The 23,282-nt window shown below is 48.1% G+C and overlaps 1 protein-coding gene across 7 annotated transcripts in view; it reads left to right on the forward strand.

Annotated features, from left to right (window-relative positions):
• CNOT3 (CCR4-NOT transcription complex subunit 3) overlaps nucleotides 1–23,282 on the forward strand; it is a 1,079,590-nt gene that overhangs the window by 631,540 nt on the left and 424,768 nt on the right. For all 7 annotated transcript variants that reach the window (XM_085616418.1, XM_085616421.1, XM_085616419.1 and 4 more), the window contains one exon: nucleotides 1,851–1,910. In XM_085616418.1, the coding sequence (XP_085472544.1) occupies nucleotides 1,851–1,910 (60 nt within the window). The remainder of the gene's footprint in view (nucleotides 1–1,850; nucleotides 1,911–23,282) is intronic.

The following is a 23,282-nucleotide window of genomic DNA, read 5'->3' on the forward strand; positions in this document are numbered from 1 at the left end:
CGGCCAGTCTTCCCGCCAAAGTGGGGGGTGAGAACCGGTAGGGGCCAGTTGCTGGGTACAGAAAGTGGCCTGGAGAAGTTCACAAAGGCAGTATGCATTTGAAGCTTCCCTTGCCCATCCTGGGGGAGGAGACCTAGCACCTCGCCCAGGATGTGCATTGTTGCATGCCCAGGAGAGCGGATGGCTCTCTACCCAGGGGTCCAGCAACATGTCTGCTGTGTGGCTGCCTAGGCAGCCCCTCAGACCATACGTGGATTGTAGGTTAGGTTCAGGGGGCATCTCAAGATGCCCACTGTCGTGCATTGTACATTAAATCCTGCACTGGCATCAGTGCGGGTTTAATGTGCTGAGGAGTTTGATACCAAACTCCTCAGTCTTCAGTGAAGCCATCATGGTGCTGTGGAGTTCATGTTGACAGTACCATATACTCTTAAATAAGAACACTGCACTTACAGTGCCCAGGAATGGACCTGGGTACTGTAGGGGCACAGGGCTCATGCTCCTGTGCCCACACCACTGGCATAGGGCACCCAGCTAGAGGGATGGCTGATGTATGCCAGGGCAGTGTATGTTGTGGGCATGTGGACTCTGTTTTGTCTTGTACCCAGACACTCAGCCTGCAAGGGGTTTGTGTTGGGGTACAGGGCCACTAAGGGTGGCACAATAAGTGCTGCAGCCCTTACATGCCTTCCCTCGTCACAAGGCCCTGGGTACCTAGGGTACCATTTACCAGGGGATGACATATGGCCAGGGTTGGCCAATTTGGGTTTTAGGTTTTTAGGGAAGGAACATAGGCCCTGGGCACCTGATTGGCAGGAGTCCAGTATGTTACAAGAAGGGGGCCAGGGTGGGCTGATTTAACGAGGTCCAGTGTACAAGCCCCAAAAGACTATGTACAAAACAGGGTACAAAGTTCCTCTGGCACGTAGAAGAGATACCTAGGGGGTGAATGACAATAGAGCACAAGCTGGTCCTCCACTTGCTCCCGGGTATGGTCAAGGGTAGAGACGAGAGGGGGGGAGATTCCTTTGGTGGAACTAGAGCTCTCCCACACCCAGCGAACTAGGTGTCATGCTTCATCATATGAGCTTGCCCCTCGTCACGTCGGCGCTGCAATACCTGACGGGCTCCCGAACCGGGGCTCTTTATCGGGGATCTTTTGTTCCTGCCGGTCGGTGCATGGGGGTGAGGGGCCTAGTGTGTGTAGATGTGAGTGAAAGTGGATTAAAACAGGTCAGTTATTCCTAGTCGATATTTATTCAGAAGGTATACTGCCTGATTAAAATGGTGTAGAGTGGCTATGTTCTAGAGATAAGGTATCTAGTTGTGTAGCTCTGCTCTAAGGATCAACATGTTTCATGCCTTGTACATCAGGAGGATCTGGGCACTTCTTCAGGATCAGAAAACCTATCTACACTACGTGGTGAGGTGCATTCTACATACCACGTTCTCAGGTCCGTGACCTGGCCTGTTACTTAAGGTTACTAGCAACAGTCCTGGCGGTAACATAAAATGGACACCGGTTGGGTCCCGCATGGAATCACGCCAGTCTGTCACCTACCCTACCGCCAGGAGTCCAGGACACACTCAGTCAAAGTACATTCAGCAATTCAGCAAAAAGTGGGGGCATACCATGCTAGAAAGATGGCACTTTCTCACAGTAAGCTCATGCAATTGGAGGCAGGTATAGAACTCTAAATAAAAATATATTTAAAGTGAGTGTGTTTTTCATGTGGCACGCAGGCCTGTCCCAATCAGTAGCCAAGGGAGAAGAACAGGAGTAAGAGTCTTGATTATGACAAATATCACTTTTCTTTTTGTTCACTTGTTCCCTTTTTGTGCCTCCGTAGGAAAATTCTGAGGACGACAAGAAGATTAGGGGCAGATCGACTGACAGTGAAATAAGCCAGGTGAGTTATAAGATAAGAATGAAATGTGAGCATATGCCTGTTTGTCTTGCCTGTCCCTCACTCCTGTGAAAGTCTGTAAAAGAAAGAGCAGGTCTGCTTTTCTTTGTGTCGAATGACCCTGCAGATTTCCTAGATTTCCTAGTTTGCATAATATGGCTTCGTCTTACAAGTCTGATATTATTCCCTATCTAAGATTAAACATTACATAGATTCATAGCCTTTTAACTCCTACTTTGAGGGAGTACTTAGTAGACGTTTGATGTTTTAAGGTTAGTTATTAGGTTCATGTCATCAGCTCTAAAAAGACTTAGTTAAAAAAAAATGCAGAATCTAAAATCCTACCATTGAGAAGGCAAATTTTAGTTGACTTGCACTTTCGCCGAACCACTATGGCAAGTAATGCTTGACGCTGAGCTGTTGAATTTGGCCTTACAAATATTTCTGCCATGATTTCTTTCAGGTTTTAGGTTGTTTTGTTCGGTTTCTTTCTTTATTCATCAGTTTTGTTTGTAACCAAAGTATTTACTTCCATCAAGTTTTTCTGTGTTATCTCGTAAACGACTGCATTTCCCTGTATTATTTTTAATCTGCTATGTTTCCATCATTAGCACTACTGACTTTTGAGAAAGTGCGGTCCACGTTTTCAAATTACCATGGAAATGGAGTCATCGATTTTCTATCATTTTTGTTCTTGAATTTAATGAATTACATGTATTTATTGATAAAGTTTTATATAGCGCGAACAAGATCCCGAAGGATATCAGAGCGCTTTACAATAGGTTGGAAGGAAGGACATAAATGCAATATCGAATATCGAGTGGGAAAAGGGAAGTAATACAATAAAAGGGTGTAAGCGAGCAACGAAAGGGGGTAATAATAAGCAGTAAAGATGTGCCATATCATATGGCGGTCTCATAGTAGCAGGAATAATGACACCGAGCAAGTGGGCCTAGCCTTCTTAAGGTAAGAATTTGCTCATTAGGTATCTTTTAGCTTCCAATTTGAACGCTGTCGTCGAGGAGAGTCTGCGTACTTCCAGCGGAAGAGCGTTCCATATCTTTGAGGCAGCACCAGAGAAAGCTCGGTGACAAGTTCTCTTTTTGCTAAGGATGGGTGGTTTCAAGAGGAAAGTAGTGGCACTTCTTGATGCTCTCTCTCCAAAAGATGGTTCAAGTTTTTGCGCCAGGTACCTGGGAATATTGAAGTGAGGGGCTTTGTGCTCCAGAACGGCAATCTTTAGCTGAATTTGTGCTTCGTAGGGTAGCCATTTGAGAGATTATAGGACTGGGGATATGTGCTCATTTCGTTTGGTGCCTGTAACCAGTCTAGCCGCAGTGTTCAGTGAGACCCTTAGTGGAGCCAGGGCGAATTTGGGAAGGCCACAGAGGGTAGCACTGCCATAGTCTAGCCTCGGCAAGACGAGCGCTTGGACCACCTGCTTGAAATCACTTTGTGGCAGGAATGGTTTGATATTTTGAGAGTCCTCATCAAGTGGTTTGCTCCCTTACATACATTGCTGATATGATTTTTCATATTCAGGTGCTTGTCCATGGTGTCTCCGAGAGATTTGGCTGAGTCTTTGATGATCGGATTGCAGTTCAAAGTAGTGAGGTGAGTCAGCAAGAGGTCTCTTGGGGATGTGGTTCGGAGGGGAGATGAGCAGGAATTCCGTTTTGGATGTGTTGAGTAGGAGATGGTTCTCCGTTAACCAATTTTGAGTAGACGTTAGGATAGTGTTGAGTTAGATGTTTTCCGGGGATGAGATTTTCAAATATAGTTGTCGTTAGCATACATGTGGAAGAGAATGTTCGTGGAGTTTAGTGAGTTAGCAAGAGGTTCCAAGAAGAGGATTGGAGAAAGGGCGGACCCATGCGGGTCCCCTTGAGTACTGGAGAGGGCTGGCAGAGAGAGTGGTTTGCTTTGACTATTTGTAATCGGTGATGAAGGAAGGATGAGAACCATTGTAGCACCAGATCCGAAAACCCCATTCTGTTTTGCAGGATAGATAGGAGGTTGTCATGATTAACCGTGTCGAATGCTGAGGAAAGGTCAAGGATGATCAGGAGGCAGGATTGATGCTGGTCTAGGAGTTGGTAATTCTCTATGTGAGCACAAAATTGGGATTAAACACATTTTTCTAGTAGTTTCACTAGGGTGGGGATGTTGAAGATGGGGCGGAAGTTACTGAGATCAGATTTATCAACCTTTTTTTTTTTTGTTTTCTTTAGATGATACCTGAGCTGCTTTTAGGCAGTGGGGGGGACATGCCTTGAGATAGGGAAGCGTTTACAATCCTTGTCCAGGTGGGGATGAGTGCATTCTTGATTTCTTTGAAGATGGCCGGAGGCAACGGGTCACCGAAGTGGTTAGAATGGTTGATATTCTGAAGAATCTTGTGGATGTCTTTCTCACTAAATGTGGTAAAGGTGCCCCATGATGCATTGTTCTTGGTGTTCATGATGGTCGAGTTGCGCTTTTCAAAGATGTCAACGGGTGAGGCGGCACTAGAGGAGGGCAATAGTGCCCTCTTAGAGGCGAGGTTAGTTTAGATGAGTCGCAATGCTGAGTCAACTCTAGATAATTTAGAAATGATTTAAGGCAAGATACTGCGGGGTCGTTGGGGTTATACAAATACAGGTTGAAATCACCAACGAAGATTTGGGACATGGCTTAGTTGACATTGCTAGAGATGATTTCCATTAGTTGCTCAATGAAGGGGAGAGTGTCTCCCGGGGGGTGGTAAAAGGTGTGAAGTTTGCAAATCTGTAGGTTCTTAATTGAGATGCTGAGGCCAAAGTATTTACAGGAGTAAGGGGAAGAAGACTCCAAGTGAGAAATCAAGTGTGTTCCTGTGAATACAGGCTAGACCCCCACCCAACTTGAGAGCACTGTTTAGCCTGATTATATCATGAGTGGAAGGTATTAGGAGGTGTAAGATAGGAGTGGAAGCGGGATTTAGCCAAGTTTCCGTGAGGATGATAATGTCTAAATCATTGTATTGGATGAGGTCGAAGATATCTGAGGCGTGTTTACTGGCTGATCTGCAATTTAGTAGTACACATTTGAGACATAGTGGATTGGGGGGGGGAAGGAGTCTGGGTAATGTTCACTCTGGTGAGGTTGTCAGTGTTGCTGCTTCTCAGATTGTCGAGAGGTTCTCTGTTCGGGTTGGAAAGGATGGAATGTATTTGCCTCGGCGGGGTCATGTTAGATTTGGACCAGGTTGTGACGGTCATGGAGATCAGTGGACACCGGGTGGGTCTCGCATCTTCTGGGGCTGAGGGGGTAGTTTGGAAAGGGAATTGAATTGGAGATGGGAGTGGGGGGGCTAACGACTGCCCCATGTGCTCACTCTCCCAAGTGGAGGCTCTGGGCCACTTTGTAGAGGTAAGGAGAGAGCTGATCACGGGGAAAATATCATTTGAGAGGCCTTTCAGGTCATGTAGCTCCGAAGTGAGTAGGTGCAACTGTAGATATATATCATCTAGGCGCGCCGCCAAGTCTGAGTGTTGGGCGAGTGGTGGAGGGTGTGAAGGAGAAGCTAGAGGTGACGGGGGGGACTCGGTTGTAAGCCTGTGGGGTCCGCGGTGGTGGTGGGTAATTCCTAGGTAGGGAGTTGATCATTTGAAACTAGAGGACCTTTTAAGTGTGAAGTTTGAGCCTTAGCAAGGGGGGTGAGGTCATTGAGCTGAGGGTTGGGTACATTCAAAACTGTACTGCATGTGATTACCCTCCTCTGAGCAGGAACGATCAGTTTTTCATTTGGTACTAGGGAACCCTTTGATAATGAGGTTAGAGCATTAGCAAGGTGGGTGAGGTCCTTGAGCTGAGGGTTGGGTGCATTCAAGTCCAGAGCGATTGTTGGGTGGGAGTGGGTTTTCTTGGGTTCGAGGAAACCGCCGTTTTTGTGTAGCGGGAAGGTGGTGGATATCTTTGGCAGATCAGGGGCCAAGGAGGATTGTTGCCCAGATTCTAGCCTAGCAGGGGGCAATGTTATAGGGATGGGGAAAGGGGTATCATTGGTTAATTGACGAGACTGTAGGACTTACACGGCACGACAGTCAACCTGCATCGGACTGACACTCGGCGAGGAAATTGAGCCCAAATATCAGTCAACCAGCTGATAGGGTGTTCTAGAGGGTTGACATACACCGACCAGGGACTAGGCGTCTCTGGAATCACCTGTTGGAGTGGGGTTTTTGGAGAGTGGGGAGCTCACAACTGTTAAGGGCGGAGTACTGGTTAAACCCAGCAAAGATGTAGAGGTTGAGTAGGGGGTCAGTGGAGTTGCCGTATACCGCTTTTCTGAGAGTGGGGTAAATATTGTCCATCTTAGCTAGGTTGTCAATGGAGGCTTGTATTAGGATTATACCATTATTGTAGAGGGGGATAGTGGTGGAGGCTTTAAGGGAGGGAGAGGGAGAAGATGTTAGTTTGAGACCATGTGGAGTTTTCTTAGATCCTGTTATTCGCAGCAAGGAGTAGAGCACAGTTCACCAGCAAGCTTTTTTTCTGGTATAGAAGATGAGGTCATTAACCAGAGTACCTTTGTGCAAAAGTAGGGGTCTGAGATTAGAGTTTCTGGTCTGGCTTTGAGTATGCGATGTTTGCTTTTTTGCCGCATTTTTGGAGAGGTTAGTTGGGTAATTGATGATGCAGGCATTGAGACCATTTCGGTTGGGACTTATCTCTATTGTGCACAGGAATCCTAATGACAAATGGACCACTGAGAGGAGAATACGGAGGAGAGAGGACACAACATCAATCCTAGGCCTCTCAGTGGAAAAGGTGAGGGGGCGTAATGGCAACACCTTTGAAGGTGTTACTCACAAAGAATGATGGGATGCTGCTACACAAAAACAAAAGGAAAGAGGGTGTGTGTGAACCGGGAATCTATTCTTATAAAGATGAGAACCCTCACTCACCCAAGGGTGACATGCTTCATCATTGGGTCCCCTCTTGCACACTGCAACCGCAAGGTATACAGTGTGGGCTACAACTCTCAGGGAAAAGAGAGGAGCGTGAGGTGTTTTATGAGGATACCAACTTAGGCAAGGGGAGTAAGGGGCAGAGTGCAAATAAGAAAACATTTGCATTTAAAACTAGCTACTGGGTGACAAAATTCAATTTGCTATTAGTCCCCATCGGCTAGGGTTAAAACGAGGTGATATAGGATTGAAATAATATCCTAATCATTAATGGTCGACATGTTTCTGCCAGATGACTACGAGTTCGCGGCATTCATCAGGACCTCTCAATGTTATCACTCTGCTTCAAAAACACTAATTAAATGGAATAAAAACCATACTCAATATTATGGTGGTTTGCGACAACAGAACCAGCTGCAGTCCGGTCCAGTGTCTATGAAAAAATAAACATAATCAACAGTCATTAGCATTTCAAAACAAAATAGACTCCCTTCACAAACACCACACATGTGATATTGAACTACTAATGTGATTTAAAAACCAAAAAATATATAAAGGTAAGTATCAAATGGCTCACCTACAAGGTAATATTAATTCTGATGGATACATCTGCCAGTGGATTCCTCACCTTGTGAATATCCCCTGCGCTAGCAACATTTGGAAACTTTTGTAGCAGTCCACGCCGATGGGGTCGACTACGACGTCACAGACACGGCTCCGCTCGCGACTCCGCTGACGTCACCAGCTCCATAAGAAGACCTCGTCTGCGTGATGACGTCAGTTCCCTTTTTTCTGCGCCGTCGAAGCCAACGGATTTCGGGAATCGCTGTTAGCGTCGTTGATACTTTGTGTATTTTCGTTGTTTTTCCTATCTTTTTTGAAGATGTCGACAAAGAAGTCTGGGTTCAAGCCTTGCCGGGAGTGTGGCAAGCATATGTCCATCACTGACCCACACGAGGACTGTGTGTGGTGTTTATCCTCGGACCACGACGTGGATGGCTGTACCAGCTGCCGTAAGATGAGCACGAAGGCTCTGAAGGAACGGGAGGCAAAGCTCTTTATTGCCAGAATGAAGAAGGACAAGAGAGGGAGAGGGAGAAGGAGATCGAGATCGAGGTCTCGATCGAAGTAGAGGTCGGCGTCGAAGTCGACTTCGGGGCATGCTTCTTGAGCTAAGAAGCACAAGAAAAAGAGAAGACACTCCTCTCGGCACCATTCCGATAAGAGCACGGCGCCGAAGCCGAAGTCACCTGCTCGGCGTCGAAGGGACTCTGTTTCTCCTTCTCCTGTGCCGGGTTCGCCTGCTGGTTCTTAATCTCCGGTGGTCTCTTTGTCTCCGACTTCGCCAGTTCCAGCCTGGACTCCGACGCCGGTTCCATCTCCGGCTCCGGTTCCGTCTCCGGCTCCGTCTCCGGCTCCATCTCCGGCCCCGGAAGATCTTCAAGCCCCGGGTGAGCCTGCGACGCCGTTGATTCCACCGTCGGCGCCGGTTGGCCCGAGTCCGGTGTGGCCTGGCCAGTATCCTGCCTTCCCTGGGCCAGGTCAGGACCCCTCGCATTACTTATGCGGTATTTGCTCGTGCCATGCATGTCCCTGGTGCACCTGCGGGTCCGACGGGTCCTTTGGCATTTAACTTAGGGGTGCCGCAAGTGTATCCTCAGGCTCCTTTCTATCCATTTTATCCAGCGACGCCGTCTTGGAATCCTCCGGCTCCGAGAACGTCGACGCCGCTTCCATCTTCGCCGGCTCCGGCTCGACGTCGTTCGATGCCGATGGCTCCGCCGGATCCACGGTCGACGCCGGCACCGGCGCCGTCTAAGTCGATTACGACGCCGAGGATTCGAATTTGCTCCAGAAGGGAGACTCAGAGGATTATTGAGGAGCAGAGATACCTTCAGGAGGAAGCGGAAGATGGAGAATTGGTGGAGTCGGATGAGGTTTTTGATGAGCTTAAGGAGGCTAGTGGCTTGGACCGGTCTCCTGAGGGGGAGATTACTCCGCCATCAGATGAGCTATCCAAGGACGTTGCACCCTACCATGCAGTCATAAGGAGAGCTGCGGAGTTGCTTGATCTCCAACTTCCAACAACGGAGTTTAAGTCGAACATTTTGACTGAGGTGTTGCATTCTCCTACAGCGGTATCAGAACCTTCACTTCCCTTTAATGAGGCCATTGTGGAACCTGTGTTGGAGGTGTGGCGCAAACCTTTTTCTGCTACTGCGTTCTCTAAGACGATCGCTAGGAGATACAGAGCGGCCCCAGGGGATCCAGAATTTTTGTCATCTCATCCATCGCCTGAGAGCCTGGTAATTCAGGCGGCTTGTTCTGGGAAATCTAAAGGAGCTTTTCCACAGGACCCTGGTGATAGAGAGGCAAAAAGGCTGGACCAATCGGCAAAGAAGGTGTTTTCATCAGCCAGCATGGCTTTGAAATCGACTAACGCCACATGTCTTTTGGGACGCTATGTATACGCGCTGATGGATTCAGCTAAGAAACTGGTGCCGAAACTACCTGATGAGGATAGATCTGGTTTTAATGACATCTTGGCTGATGCTCAGGCGGCTGCGCGGCAAGTGATCCAAAGTGGGCTGGACACTTCAGATTCTGTTGCAAGGATCATGGGGTCGTCTGTTGCAACTAGAAGAAGTGCTTGGTTGAGAACTTCGGAGTTCTCTCAAGATGTGCAAACAACCCTATTGGATCTACCGTTTGATGGGTCTGGCCTCTTTGGGGGGAAAAGGCAGATGCTGCTCTAGAAAGATTCAAAGAGAGCAAGGCAACTGCTAAATCTTTGGGACTCCAGTCTGTCGAGAGGGTCTTTTAAGAGGTACAGAGGTTTTGGAAGGACATCTTTTCGAACCTATAAGCAGACTCAGCAGCAGCAAGGTTCCTCGTCGAGAGGTTACAGAGGAAGAATCAGGGGTCGCACACGTGGCCGTCAGCTCTCCTCCTCCTCTTCCTTAGCCCCTCCCACCACCGTAAAGCAGCCCTAGATCCGCCATTCCGGATCATGCTGGTCCTGTGGGGGGCTGGCTTACCCATTTTCTACAAGATTGGGAATCTGTAACTACAGATCTCTGGGTTCTAGATCTTGTAGAAAATGGGTACGCCCTTCCCTTTCGGGAATTCCCTCCAAATTACTCTCCTTGCCAAGGAGCTTGCTCGGAGGACCACCGTCTTCTCCTGCAGGAGGAAGTCCTGAAGCTGTTTCAGAAAGGTGCGATTGAGGTGGTTCCAGAGCAGGAGAGGGGTCAGGGATGCTACTCCCGGTATTTCCTGATTCCGAAAAAGGACGGCAGGTTACGTCCGATATTGGACCTCAGAATCTTGAATCTTTATCTAAAACAAGAAAAGTTCAAGATGCTCACCCTTGCTCAGGTTCTTCAAGCGCTGAATCAGGAGGACTGGATGGTGTCCATCGACTTGCAGGATGCGTATTTTCACATCCCAATCCTGAAGTCGCACAGAAAGTATCTCCGTTTCACGGTAGGGTCGCAACATTATCAGTTTGCGGTCCTCCTGTTTGGTCTTACTTCTGCACCTCGGGTCTTCACGAAGGTGATGGCAGTGGTGGCAGCCCATCTCAGAAGGTCGGGGATCTCGGTTTTCCCCTATCTGGACGACTGGCTGATCAAAGCGGAGTCTCCAGAGAAGGTGCTGCATCATCTGCAGGATACAACTCAACTGTTGTACAACTTGGGTTTTTCGATAAACGTGCCCAAATCTCACCTGGTGCCCTCTCAGCGCAACCTGTTCATAGGTGCAGTATCAATCAATCAAAACCACTTTATTCGATTTAAAATCATAAAAGTTTACAATACATATTTAAACAGTTTAAAAACATTCTAACAATTTCATGATTAAAAAAAATAATTTATCTCGGTGACTCAATTTGTAAAAGTTAATTGATTTCCCACAATATGGCTACCTGTCTATTCCTCCTTGACCTAATAGATGCAACGAGGAAGCTGGCAACTCCAAACATAGTTACAGAGGATTCCATTAATTGTAAAAACAATAATGCAGGTTTAACTTGTACAAAAGCTTTCTCTTTCAGTATAGGGAAGATAAACCTTTTCCTCGCTTCATGATACAGGGGGCAAAAAAACCTAAAATGCATAATATCTTGGGGAGAAAAATCATCACATTTACAAGGGGCCATATCTTCCGGCCTAGACCAGCCCTGTGAATCACTTAGTACTAAATTAATAGGTGCGGTACTGGACACTACTGTTTGTCGAGCATTCCCTCCTCCTCAAAGGATTCTCGACATTCAGGAAATTATTCCTTTATTTTACAACGGAGCGGTTGTTCCGGTTCTGAAGGTCCTTCGCCTGCTCGGTCGGTTTGCTTCTTGCATTCTGTTGGTCAACCATGCACGCTGGCGCATGAGGGCGCTCCAGTGGTGCCTCTGCAAGCAGTGGTATCAGCACAAGGGAGATCTCAGGAAGTCTGTGAAGATCTCCAGAGAAGCTGCGGCGGATCTATCTTGGTGGGGCATGGAGGGCAATCTGTCTCAAGGAAAGCCCTTTCATCTTCCTCCATCTTTGGCCACAGTGATAACGGATGCATCCACCTTAGGGTGGGGTGCTCATCTGGGGGATCTGGAGATCAAGGGTCTTTGGTCTCCAGAGGAAAGGTTGTTTCACATCAACCTTCTGGAATTGCGGGCGATACGTTTGGCCCTCAAGGCCTTCCTCCCTTCGCGGTCAGTCTGTTCAAGTCCTGACGGACAACACTACCGCGATGTGGTATATAAACAAACGGGGAGGAGTGGGGTCTCTTTGTTTCTGCAGAGGCGCCTTACGTCTATGGTCCTGTGCTCAGGACCATCAGATTTGTCTGATGGCAAATCATCTGGCCGGGGTGCTGAACGTGCGTGCGGACAGTCTCAGTCGGCAGTTCTCCGCCGACCACGAGTGGAGGCTCCATCCGGAGGTGGTTCGTCACGTCTTTCGGACGTGGGGAACTCCTCGGGTGGATCTATTTGCCACCCGCGAGAACGCGCACTGTCCGTTGTTCTGCAGTCTCCAGTATCCGATGCAGGGAGCGTTGGGGGATGAGTTTCAGCTGAGTTGGGGCTCTCGACTCCTTTACGCGTTTCCTCCCATACCCTTGATTCCTCGGGTTCTGAGGAAGATTCGCCAAGACCGGGCCCAAGTCATATTGATCGCCCTGGATTGGCCGAGAAGGGTGTGGTACACGGATCTTCTCCGCCTCTCCTCGTGCCCTCCGCTCCGTCTCCCTCTGAGGGCAGACCTCCTCTCGCAGTCGGAGGGGCAGGTTCTACACCCCCACCTCCAGAGCTTACACCTTCATGCCTGGAGATTGAACGGGGCAACCTGAATTCTTTCTCTCTCCCGCCGGATGTGGTGAATGTTATTTTATCGGCCAGGCGACACTCCACCAAATCTATTTATTCATATAGGTGGTCTAAATTTGTTCTCTGGTGTAGAGAGAGGTCCATTGATCCCTTGAAGGCTCGTCTGTCTAATATTCTACAGTTTGCCCTTTCTCTTGCTCAGCAAGGCTTTGCTGTGGCTACTGTGAAAGGATATTTATCGGCTCTATCGGCTTTCCTTTGTTTGCCGGATCAGCCGTCGCTGTTCAAGTCACCTATTGTTCTTCGTTTTATAAAGGGCCTTACAATCAAGTTTCCTCCTACTCCTTTTATTGTGCCTCAATGGGACTTAAACCTTGTATTAACTTAACTTATGGGTTCTCCCTTCGAGCCCTTACACAAGTGTCCCTTGAGGCTGTTGTCCTTTAAGACAGTTTTCCTCGTTGCAATCACCTCGGCAAGGAGGGTAAGTGAGCTTCAAGCTCTAAGTTCAAAACCCCCATTCATGACCATTCATGCTGAACGAATGGTACTCAGGACCAGGGCTGCGTTTTTGCCTAAGGTGGTAACTCCCTTCCATTTGGGGCAGTCCATTACCCTTCCTTCTTTCTATCCTCCCCCTCACCCTTCCAAGGAGGAGGAGAGACTTCACCGCTTGGACCCTAAGAGGGCGGTGAGCTTCTACCTGGACAGGACAAGGGACTCCAGGATTGATGACCAGCTCTTTGTGGGCTTTGCTGGCTGCAGGAAAGGTCGTGTGGTGCACAAGTGCACCCTTTCCAGGTGGATTGTCTTGTGCATCAAGATATGCTACTCTCTAGCTGGTAAGGAGCCTCCGGAGGGTTTGAGGGCTCATTCTACCAGAGCAAAGTCTTCCACTTCTGCTTTGTCTAGGGGTGTTCCGGTGGAGGACATTTGTAGGGTGGCAACTTGGGCCTCCCTCCACACCTTCGCAAAACATTATTGCTTAGACACCGAGGTAAGGAGGGACGGACACTTTGCTCGTTCCGTCCTTCAGGATTTTCTGGTATAGAAGGGTGGACACCCTCCTCCGGGAGTGGGGACTGCTGTGGAATCTATTCACAAGGTGAGGAATCCACTGGCAGATGTATCCATCAGAAGAACAAGTTACTTACCTTCGGTAACGCTTTTTCTGGTGGATACAGTATCTGCCTGTGGATTCCTCACTGACCCACCCGCCTCCCCGTTGTCCATCCTTCTATACCGGTATTTCTATGCCTGTAATTCTATTGATGGGTTTCAAATGTGTTTATCACTGTCAAAGGCATTATGTTATTTCTTGTGCTTTGTTATTTATTTTCCACACTGGGTGTGTTGATATGCATATTGTGTACTGTGTATACTGTGTATATATATATTGCTGTCAGTCCGTCAGTGTGCCTCGAAGGCACGGAAAAAAGGGGCGGAACTGACGTCATCACGCCGACGAGGTCTTCTTATGGAGCCGGTGACGTCAGCGGAGTCGCGAGCGGAGCCGTGTCTCTGACGTCGTCGTCGACCCCATCGGCGTGGACTGCTACAAAAGTTTCCAAATGTTGCTGGCGCAGGGGATATTCACAAGGTGAGGAATCCACAGGCAGATACTGTATCCATCAGAAAAAGCGTTACCGAAGGTAAGTAACTTGTTCTTTACCTCCACCTTTATGGGGATGATGCCCCAGATCACAGATTACTGAGAAAAAAATAAACATCTCAGACTGGCTCTCCCAAACTATACAGAGCTGAACAAATACAATAAAAGCCAAGCACATCCACAAATGTGCCAGGTAAATAGTATGTATTTAAGACAGAGGGTGATCTGTTCTACTCCCAAGTGGAATATGTCAAAAGAAAACGGATCAGTAGAAAACTAAACGCCATGTATGTCTCACGCGTCCTACACAGACGAGTGGCTCGCCGTCCCTATAATCACGCGTCAGTCAATAAGATTATAGAGCTTGTGGTATGTAATATCAGAAAAGCATAATGAAGTCCTTTACCGTACAGTTGTAAGGTTAAGCTAGGCACATCATTATCAAACGTAAGAACCTCGATTAAAAAAGACCACCCTCAGCCCAAATACCTTAAGTCATTCTGTGTCCTTCCGTTCACGGCACCAACCAAAGGGAAAAGAAAGCGTGTGTCCTTGTGATTTTATCCCCTACAAACAACTTCAGGAGTGTGTCTGCCCCGGAAGTCATGCAATTAACATCCGGGTTAGAAGGAGTAAGGGGAATTGTAGTTCTAAAAAGCAGAACAAACTACCATGCTACTGAAAAACGGTGCAAAATAGCATAGTCTCCATCATGCACTCCAAATAAGACCACAAATGTGCATAAACAATTCTAACATCAAATAAATTGCTCCCACAGTGTGTCGACGTCCCCGAGTCCAACAAATAGACGGAGGAAGTGCACAACATGATCGCTCGGGCACGACATAAATACCACTTGGAGACAATCGGGATCGGTACATTCATTTCCCCAGCCTAGACAAGGTCAAAACCACAAAGCTCACTTGCACACTGAATTTACCGTGCATAATTATAAAGATTGTGGTAGATTTTGTCTGAAAATCTTTTTTTGTCAACACAGATCAAACCAAAAATGTTACAGGGGCAGAATACGAAACACAGACCTGGCATTTTCTCTATCAAAAATGCCAAAATATGTATGTGAGTAATGGCCATCTAGAGACATCCCACATTATGTATATGTATTATCAATCACACCATGCTGTTGGAGCTCATCAGTTGATCAAGGGATGTGGCTGACTCAAATGAAATGTATCTACGGAGGCGGGGCAGACTTAGACCGAACCCCAGTGAATGTCTTAATTTAGACCTATCACATGACTCTTGGTACGAAAGACCCACCGTTGTTCGCGGCGGAATAGAACCCTGTCCAGAGGTCCCATATTGACATCATAATGAGGTTTATCAATGACGACCCATTGAAGGTAATTTTCTGTGTCCCTTTTCTAAATAATGTTTGGTCATGCGTGTATTCGATTTCTTGCACCGAAAAGTGCTACGATGTTCAGTAATCCTATGGCGTATTTTACGACAAGTCATGCCAATGTAGATTAAAGAGCAGGGGCACATGATCATGTATATCACCCCACTAGTGTTACAACTAGTGTGGCTATTCAATTTCCATGGTCTCCCTGGTAAAATATCGATTTCTGTTAGATGGCATGTAAAGGGACAACATGAACATGAACCACACGGAAAATGCCCTGTCACAGGATTAAGATTCCACAATGTTGATTGACTGCTGTGACATGTAATAGTTCTTGGTCTTGTATGTACTATTAGATATTGTAAATTGCTACTGCGTTTCAGTGCAAAAAGAGGAGAGTCTAGCGTCAGTTTCCCTGTGTTAAGTATATGCCAGTTCTTGTTAATGGCCCTTTTAACACTTGTAGTCAGATTACTAAAGGTAGTGACACACACCAATCTTTCAGATTTCGGTTTGGTATATGTTTCCAGAAGAGCTCCCCTATCATTGTGACATGCTCTTTTAGAGGCTCTTTTAATCAGTTGTGTCGGATAATGTCTGGCAGACAATTCCTCAGTCAACTTAATGGCATGTTTGTGATATTGGGCCAACTCAGAACAATTTCTCCTCAATCTGAGGAATTGGCCCACTGGTAAATTGGTAAGTAATGCCCTTGGATGGAAGCTATGAAAGCGCAACAGGGAATTCCGGGCCATCGGTTTTTGATATAGTTCAGTGTGTATCCTACCATCCTTAGGATATAGTCTTGGATCCAAAAAAGGGATGGAGGAGTTATTTTCATCAGTAAACCGAAGGTTCACATCCTGTGTGTTCAGCCAAACAGAAAAAACCTCTAGAGATTCCTGTTCACCTTCCCAGATGACCAGGATATCATCTATATAGCGCTTCCATAATTTAAGTCGACCATGGAAATGGTTCTGCTGAGGATAAACGTGTTTTGTCTCAAAACCATGCATATAAAGATTGGCCATACTGGGTGCACAGGTACTTCCCATGGAAGTACCGGTGGTATGCCAATAAAGTTGCCCTTCAAAACTGAATTTTTTTTCTTTAAGTGCTAAAGTAGCACACTGCATGACAAAGTCATTAGGGGTTTGATCATCACGTGGGTTATTGTCTAAAAGATCCCGTATTGTCTCAAGGGTGGCATCCTGAGGTATATTTGCATACAATGCTTCCACATCATATGTTGCCATCAATTGACAATCTGGATCAAAAGAAAGAGATTCAAAACACTGAAGCACATGTTTAGTATCCTGTAAATAAGATGGCATCTGGGATACAAAGGGTCGAAGAAAATGATCTACAAATTTCGACAAAGGCTCCAAAAGAGAGCCAATTCCAGACACTATGGGTCTACCAGGTGGGGGTCGCTGAGGTTTATGTATTTTTGGGAGGATATAAAAGGCTGGTGTTCTGGGATTTTTCTGTATCAAGAAATCAGCCTCATTCTTTTTTATCCAACGAGCCTCTTTCCCTTCTTCCACCAGTGACTTAATCCTCTGTTGTAACCGTCTAGTGGGGTCTAATGCAATACGAGTGTAGAAAGTTACATTGTCCAACTGTCTGAGGCATTCCTCTCAATATACCTCTGTGTCCAAAATCACCGTCGCTCCCCCCTTATCCGCTGGTTTAATCGTAATAAGGGGATCATTACCTAGAGTAGAGACAGTGTCTCTCCGCATTAGACCGATTACAAAATATTTTGTTTGTATGACTCAAGCCTGATTCGTAATCTTTCAAAACGGCCTTTTCAAAAGTAAGAACTTCTGATGGGACCGGTTTTGATGTAGGCCAGAATGTAGACTTATTCCGGAAACCTGTATTCGAGCTCTGATCAAGTGACTCCTTATCAAAATCACTAAAAAAGAAACAGACGTATTTTTCGAAAAAATTCCGCCAATTCTTTGTGTCATAAAGTCGTCTCCAAGTTTGGTAGGGACAAAACCTAGACCCTTAGACAAAACACAAGTCTCCAATTGTGTGAGTGTTTTGCTACTCAGGTTAACGATTAAGTTGCTGGCTCGCTCGTGGAGGCTGTCATGCTCCTCGTGATCCTCTGTTCTAGTGTTGGGTCCCAATTGACTCTCGGAGTTTCCGGAGTCTGTCCTCTGTTGCCTCTCCTGCATCCTCTTCGTCCTCTGTCCTGTCCCAAAAAAGGTTAGTAAGAGGGGCCCCCATAGGGTGGACAGGGATGAAAAAGCGGTGGTGGAAAAGCTCATGGTTGTGGTGGCCACCAAGACGCTTGTTGATTTGGAGGAAAAGAAAAGCCTCTACCTCTCCCTCTGCCTCTCCTAGGTTGACGGAAAAGAGTATGATCAGTATCTGAGTCGGTGGAATCACTCCACTCGTCGGAGTTGGAGGTCCATTCATCCGTGTCTCTACGCCAACCCCGTGTACCCTTCTTATTCGCCTTTTTATTAAGGTTAGCCTGATAACCATCTGCAATATAGGGGTACACCTTATCAAGGGAAAATCTATCAAGGTCTTTCTTGAGTTTGCCAATTTTATATTTGACCAAATCGTCTTTAACCTCATTCAAGTTTTTAGTAATTTCGTCTAACTTCTTTTTGTAGGCAGAAATCTGTATACCTGTTTTAAGCTGTGTTTCCAAAGATTGAATTTCAATGACTAACAAGTCAGCTGTTTCTTTGGCTGTCGTAATTAACAAGACAAGCCAATCTCTGGTACAGCGCCAAGCTATTTTTGACCAATTGGTAACAAAAACCTTGTTATCCAAAAATAATCTAGGGGTATTAGATGCAATGAGGCCAGGAGGAGCTATATTACCTCTAAGGTATTCAGTAAGAATAGCAGCATGTAGAATGGTGCGTATTTGATGTTTCTTAATATTACTAAGTTTAGTCCATTCTTCCGAATTAGATAAGGTCTGTGAAATGTCTGTATCAAGTATACTGGGTGTGTCTAATATTGCTTGTACTGTATCTTCATCAAAAGCTAATCCCGTATATTCAGTCATTTCCTAAAAGGGGCTATGACAAAACCAACATAGACTAACTATACTATAAAAGCAAGAAAAGAAGGAGTTCCTGTCTACTGTGAGAAGACCGAACCAGTCTAAATAAGCTAAAAATAAGCACCCACAGCAATTGCTGTACTAAATCTATATCACACTTTGAAGGCGCAGAGAACTTGCTGTGCAGTGCCAGTGACAAGGGCCACCTATTTAAGTCATTCGAGAGGTGGAAAGCTCCTCATGAAAATCAGGCATAGAATCAAGACCAGTGATTATACCTAAACAAAGGTTTGAAAGCACCCGGGAGGATCGAATTAAAGTCCGGCAGTCGGTTTAAGGGCTTCAGCAACCATTTGGGCTTGACATGGAATACCCATAGTGAAGGAATTAGTTGTGTAATGTAGCGATTCCACATGAGACAACACCGCTGTTTACAAGCCTGGATTGAGACTCTCAGAATAACTAGCGAGGAAAAGGATAATCATGATGTCTTAGTAACACCGCCATTTTAAATTCAGGCACTGCAAGGCAAACACAATGTCTTCGTACCGCCACCATTTTAGGGACAGGCAGTGATCAGCATGCGAGTCATATGGCAACTGTAACTGTCACAGAATTGTATAGCTCATTTTCTGAGGCTGAGAAAAAGCGCTGCCTCCGAAAAACGCTTGCATATCGCAGCTGAAAAGAATAATGTGCCCCGCATTTTCGGTCCTGGCCAACCCTCAGCCCACGCTCATATTTATAGTTAATTGGCTAAAAGCAGGGAGGGGGGGGGGAATGCCAGGCGCGCATCAAAAAATCTGAGGCGGAGGGGCAGGACTCCATGTTCAGCGCACTTTTATGCTAACCGTGTGCCATGGGATCCCAGGCGACGCTGATCGGGCGGGAATCGCCGTCGAAAGACGCTAGTCTCAGGGGAGGTCGCCGTGAGTGATGCTGGGTCACCCACTGGCCCCCGAGGTCTCACTCCAGCAGATGCAGGCCTTCTCGTGCGAATCCACAACGGGCAGCCAGACAAGGCAGGACTGGGACGAAGCTGAAGGAAGAGGCAGCACAACAGGGATTGGCGCCGGAGGTCAAATGTCGCCCGTGATTAGTACCGGGCTCCGGGCAGAACTGGGACAAAGCCATGAAAGAAGCTGCAAAAAAAAAAAAAAGATTGGCGCTGGAGGTCACAAGGAGCCGGTGATCACTGTCTGGCAGCTGGGCTCCGGCCAGGACAGTGGGGTAGCAGCATTAGAGGCTGCAAAATGGGGTCAAAGCCAAAAATGGAGCCAGAAACCATAGCCCCCCTTTTGGCAACAGGCGAGATGTCGTTCCTCCGAGGCGGAGAAAGAAAAAGATTCGCCAACCAGGTGCAGCTGCCGGAGTCCAATCAGGATCTCATGGACGGGCTTCACCGACAGCAGGCAGGAGCTTGTTGCCGACTCATTTTGGGCATCGGGAGAAACCCTGCGAAATGGCGCCAGCCTGGAGTGTTCCACCAGGCGATCTAGAACCTCTGAAAGGCAGGTTGTGCGTGATTGGAGGAGCCAGCAGCGGCAGAAACCAAGGGCTCGTTGCAGTGCAAATCTGCCCCCACAGCAGCGGACTGACCCGGTAGTAGAGGATACATCGAGTAGCACTGGAGTCTGGGCAGTGTAGGTACGGACCTGGGCCGCCACGGCGGTCTATCCAGCATGTAAAATGGATGTCAAATGTATCTTCTATGGTGTGCTTCGGTAGGGGTCCGATCCAATGGCAGGCGGGTGGCGGGCCGGTGAGGCGGCTTATACGGGGATTACTACCAAATTGGTAATCCCTAAACCGGGAGCTCCTTGAGAGGCTCCTACTCGGCGGCCATCTTACATCACAGTAGTTCATTAACTAGCAGGAAAATAAGCTGCATAAGACATATATTTGACTGAAATTTGATTTGATAAACAATTGCACAATTATGGAGCCCATGTTATGGCATCTAACACGGTTTCTGATCGCACCCTCAGGCAGTAATGTTACATCTGATAGACTTCTACCCACATATACTTTACCTTATAATAATCCCAAGACATCATACTGGATCAGGAAACTCTTGAGCAGTCCCTCTGCGTGCCGGTAGGTGGCTCCGAATGGCTCTGCATAGGTGGTGTCCTCACTGGATGTGACCTGCGCGGTGCCTATATAGACACCCCAGGGCGCTGACTTCAGATTCTTTCTTTCTTGGCCAACAGCGCGGTTCTGGAAGAGGTACCTCGGTCACTTTTCAACCACTTTTGCAACATTTGTGTCAAATCTTTTGAGTATTTTACTCCCATTGTGCTTTAGGCATGTCCCCTAAGAAACCAGTGGGTTTTAATCCCTGTGGAGCTTGCCGCAGGCAGATGTCTGTGATGACCCCCCCCCATCTGCTTTGCCTTCTGTTCTCTGGAGCTTTACTAGGACTGCTGGAACTGTCCCAACCGTCGCACCGTGAATCCTTGGAGATTCGGAAACGGGAGACAAAGCTCCTGGTGGCCCGACGTAGACTCCGCACATCTCCAGGTCCTGGTTGCTTGGAAGGTCCAGGATCCATTCTTGGAGTCGTTCCTGTCAATTGTTGACACAGTCGAAGTAATCGTAGAGTGAATATTACCAACATGAGAAGTCCAAAAAGTTGAAACGCTTTTCGACGTCACTGCACTGCTCCAAGTCATCCGACGAGGAGAGGGAATGACTAAACGATTCGAGGCCCCACTCCCGAGATTCCTGTGAGTCGTCTGGGGTGGCTCTTTGCCTCATTTGGGAGGCCTGACCACTCTGGAGTGCCTTTGGGCCCCATGGTCAGGAGGTATGTTGACTAGATTTCTTCCAGCTGGTTCGCCCAAGACCTTGACAGTGGTACGGCCCTGTGGTGCCGTTCTCGGTGCCGCCGAGCCTATAGTCATTCCAGACTCCAATACGGAGCCGAGCCAGTGTGGCTCAATGCCCACTCCGACCGGATACTGTGAGACAGTGCCATCTTTCTTGCATGATATGCCCCCACTTTTTGCTGAATTGCTGATGTACTTTTACTGAGTGTGCCCTGGGCTCCTGCCAATCAGGTACCCAGAGCCTATGTTCCTTCCCTAAAAACCTAAAACCCAAATTGGCAAACCCTGGCCATATGTCAGCCCCTAGTAAATGGTACACTAGCTACCCAGGGCCTTGTGACCAGAGAAGGCCCCTAATGGCTGCAGCACTTATTGTGCCACCCTTAGAGGCCCTGTACCCTGATGCGCACACACTGCCTTTGCAGGCTGAGTGTCTTGGTGCAGAACTAAACAGAGTCGACATGGCACACATCCCTGTGTGCCATGCCCACAACTCACACTGCCCTGGCATACCTCAGTCACCCCTCTAGCTGGGTGCCCTATGCCAGTGGTGTGGGTACAGGTGCATGAGCCCTGTGCCCCTACAGTACCCAGGTCCATTCCTGGGTGCTGTAAGTGCAGTGCTGCCATTAGGGTATATGGTGCTGGGAGGTCGTCAACACGAACTCCACAGCACCATGATGGCAACACTGAAGACTGAGAAGTTTGGTATCAAACTTCTCAGCACATTAAACCCGCACTGATGCTAGTGTGGCATTTAATGTTCAATGTACGACAGAGGGCATCTTAGAGATGCCCCCCTGAACCTAACCTACAATCCACGTCTTGTCTGAGGGGCTGCCTAGGCTGCCACACAGCCGACATGTTGCTGGACCCCTGGGTAGAGAGCCATCCGCTCTCCTGGGCTTACAGCAATGCACATCCTGGGCGAGGGGCTAGGTCTCCTCCCCCAGGATGGGCAGGAGAAGCTTCAAAGGCATGCCGCCTTTGTGAGCTTCTCCAGGCCACTTGCTGTACTCTGCAAATCGGCCCCCACCGGTTCTGACCCCCACTCTGGCTGGAAGACTGGCGGGAAACCCCTAGGAAGGAAAGGGGGTGTGCCAGCCTCTGCCAACCCTACCCCTCAGGCGGAGGAGGCGAGATAAAGCACATCTCTGGGCTCTCGCCATCTTGAAGATGGGAAACCCTGCCCAATCAGGACTAGGCTACTGCCCCCCTCCCACAGGAGAGTGGCAGGGTAGGGGGTTCCCACCCAAGGGAAGGGACCCATTGGTCCCTGCCCTTTACCTACCTGTAACGCTCCTAAATTTAGTATTTAGGGGCACCCTGAACCTTCCTCCCTCAGATCCAGGTTCCGAAACAAGAAAGAAAACCAAACCAGAAGACCTGCCGTGCAGCTGCTAACAAGAGGAAGAAACAAACTGATTTGGCCCCAGCCCTACAGGCCTGTGTACCCTCGGACCTGCTCCTGCTAAACCCAGACGTCCCCAGTGGTCAGCAACCTCAAAAACCCCGGAGGACCTGACTGCCTTGTGACTCTAACTGAGACTCCCACGAGCAGTGGTACTGCTCAAAGCAAGTAACAAGCCCCTGGCATCAGCCAGGAACTGCGACTTCTGCACACTCTGCACCCGCCAAGCCTGGCCTGTGCAGGAGTGGAATAAGACCACGAGGACGGTCCCCCCCGGCGACTGTGACCTCGAATCCAGCACCCAAGGACCCACCTCGACGCTCCTGACAACGCCTGCAGCCTCGGAACCAGGGACCCCTCCAACCGCGACCAGCAGAGGGTAAGATTTCCCGATGCCAAAAGGCACCCGGCGCCCTGCGGCCCCCTGTGCCCAACTCCTGGGTGCCTGCTTATCCTCCAACTACCCAACTTACCTCTCGAAGTGGTGGTCGCACCTCAAGAATCTTCGTCCCCGAGCTTGCAGCCTTTGTTGGTCCTTGAGCTTCTCTATTGAAATCCATTGAGCGCCCAACGGCTCAAAAGCACCCTGCACCCAGCCGCCCGAGTGCCCCTGGCAGTGCAACCTCTACTCTAATCTACTTTCCCACTTGCCCTGAGCAAGTGGGGAAGTAGCCCGAACTAGCCAGCAGCCACCAACCAAAGGCCTCCTGCCTCCCATAGGATAACATTGGGCCTAACTAACTCTGCACCCGGCTGCCCCAATGCCGCTGGCTGAGGGTGTAACAACTGTACCTACCTGACCCTGGGAGACCCCTGAGTCTATGCCCAGAACCTTAACTCTGCCAGTTGAGTACTTACCCAAAA

This window comes from Triturus cristatus, chromosome 7 (genome assembly GCF_964204655.1).
Source record: "Triturus cristatus chromosome 7, aTriCri1.1, whole genome shotgun sequence".
NCBI classification, from domain to species: Eukaryota; Metazoa; Chordata; class Amphibia; order Caudata; family Salamandridae; genus Triturus; species Triturus cristatus.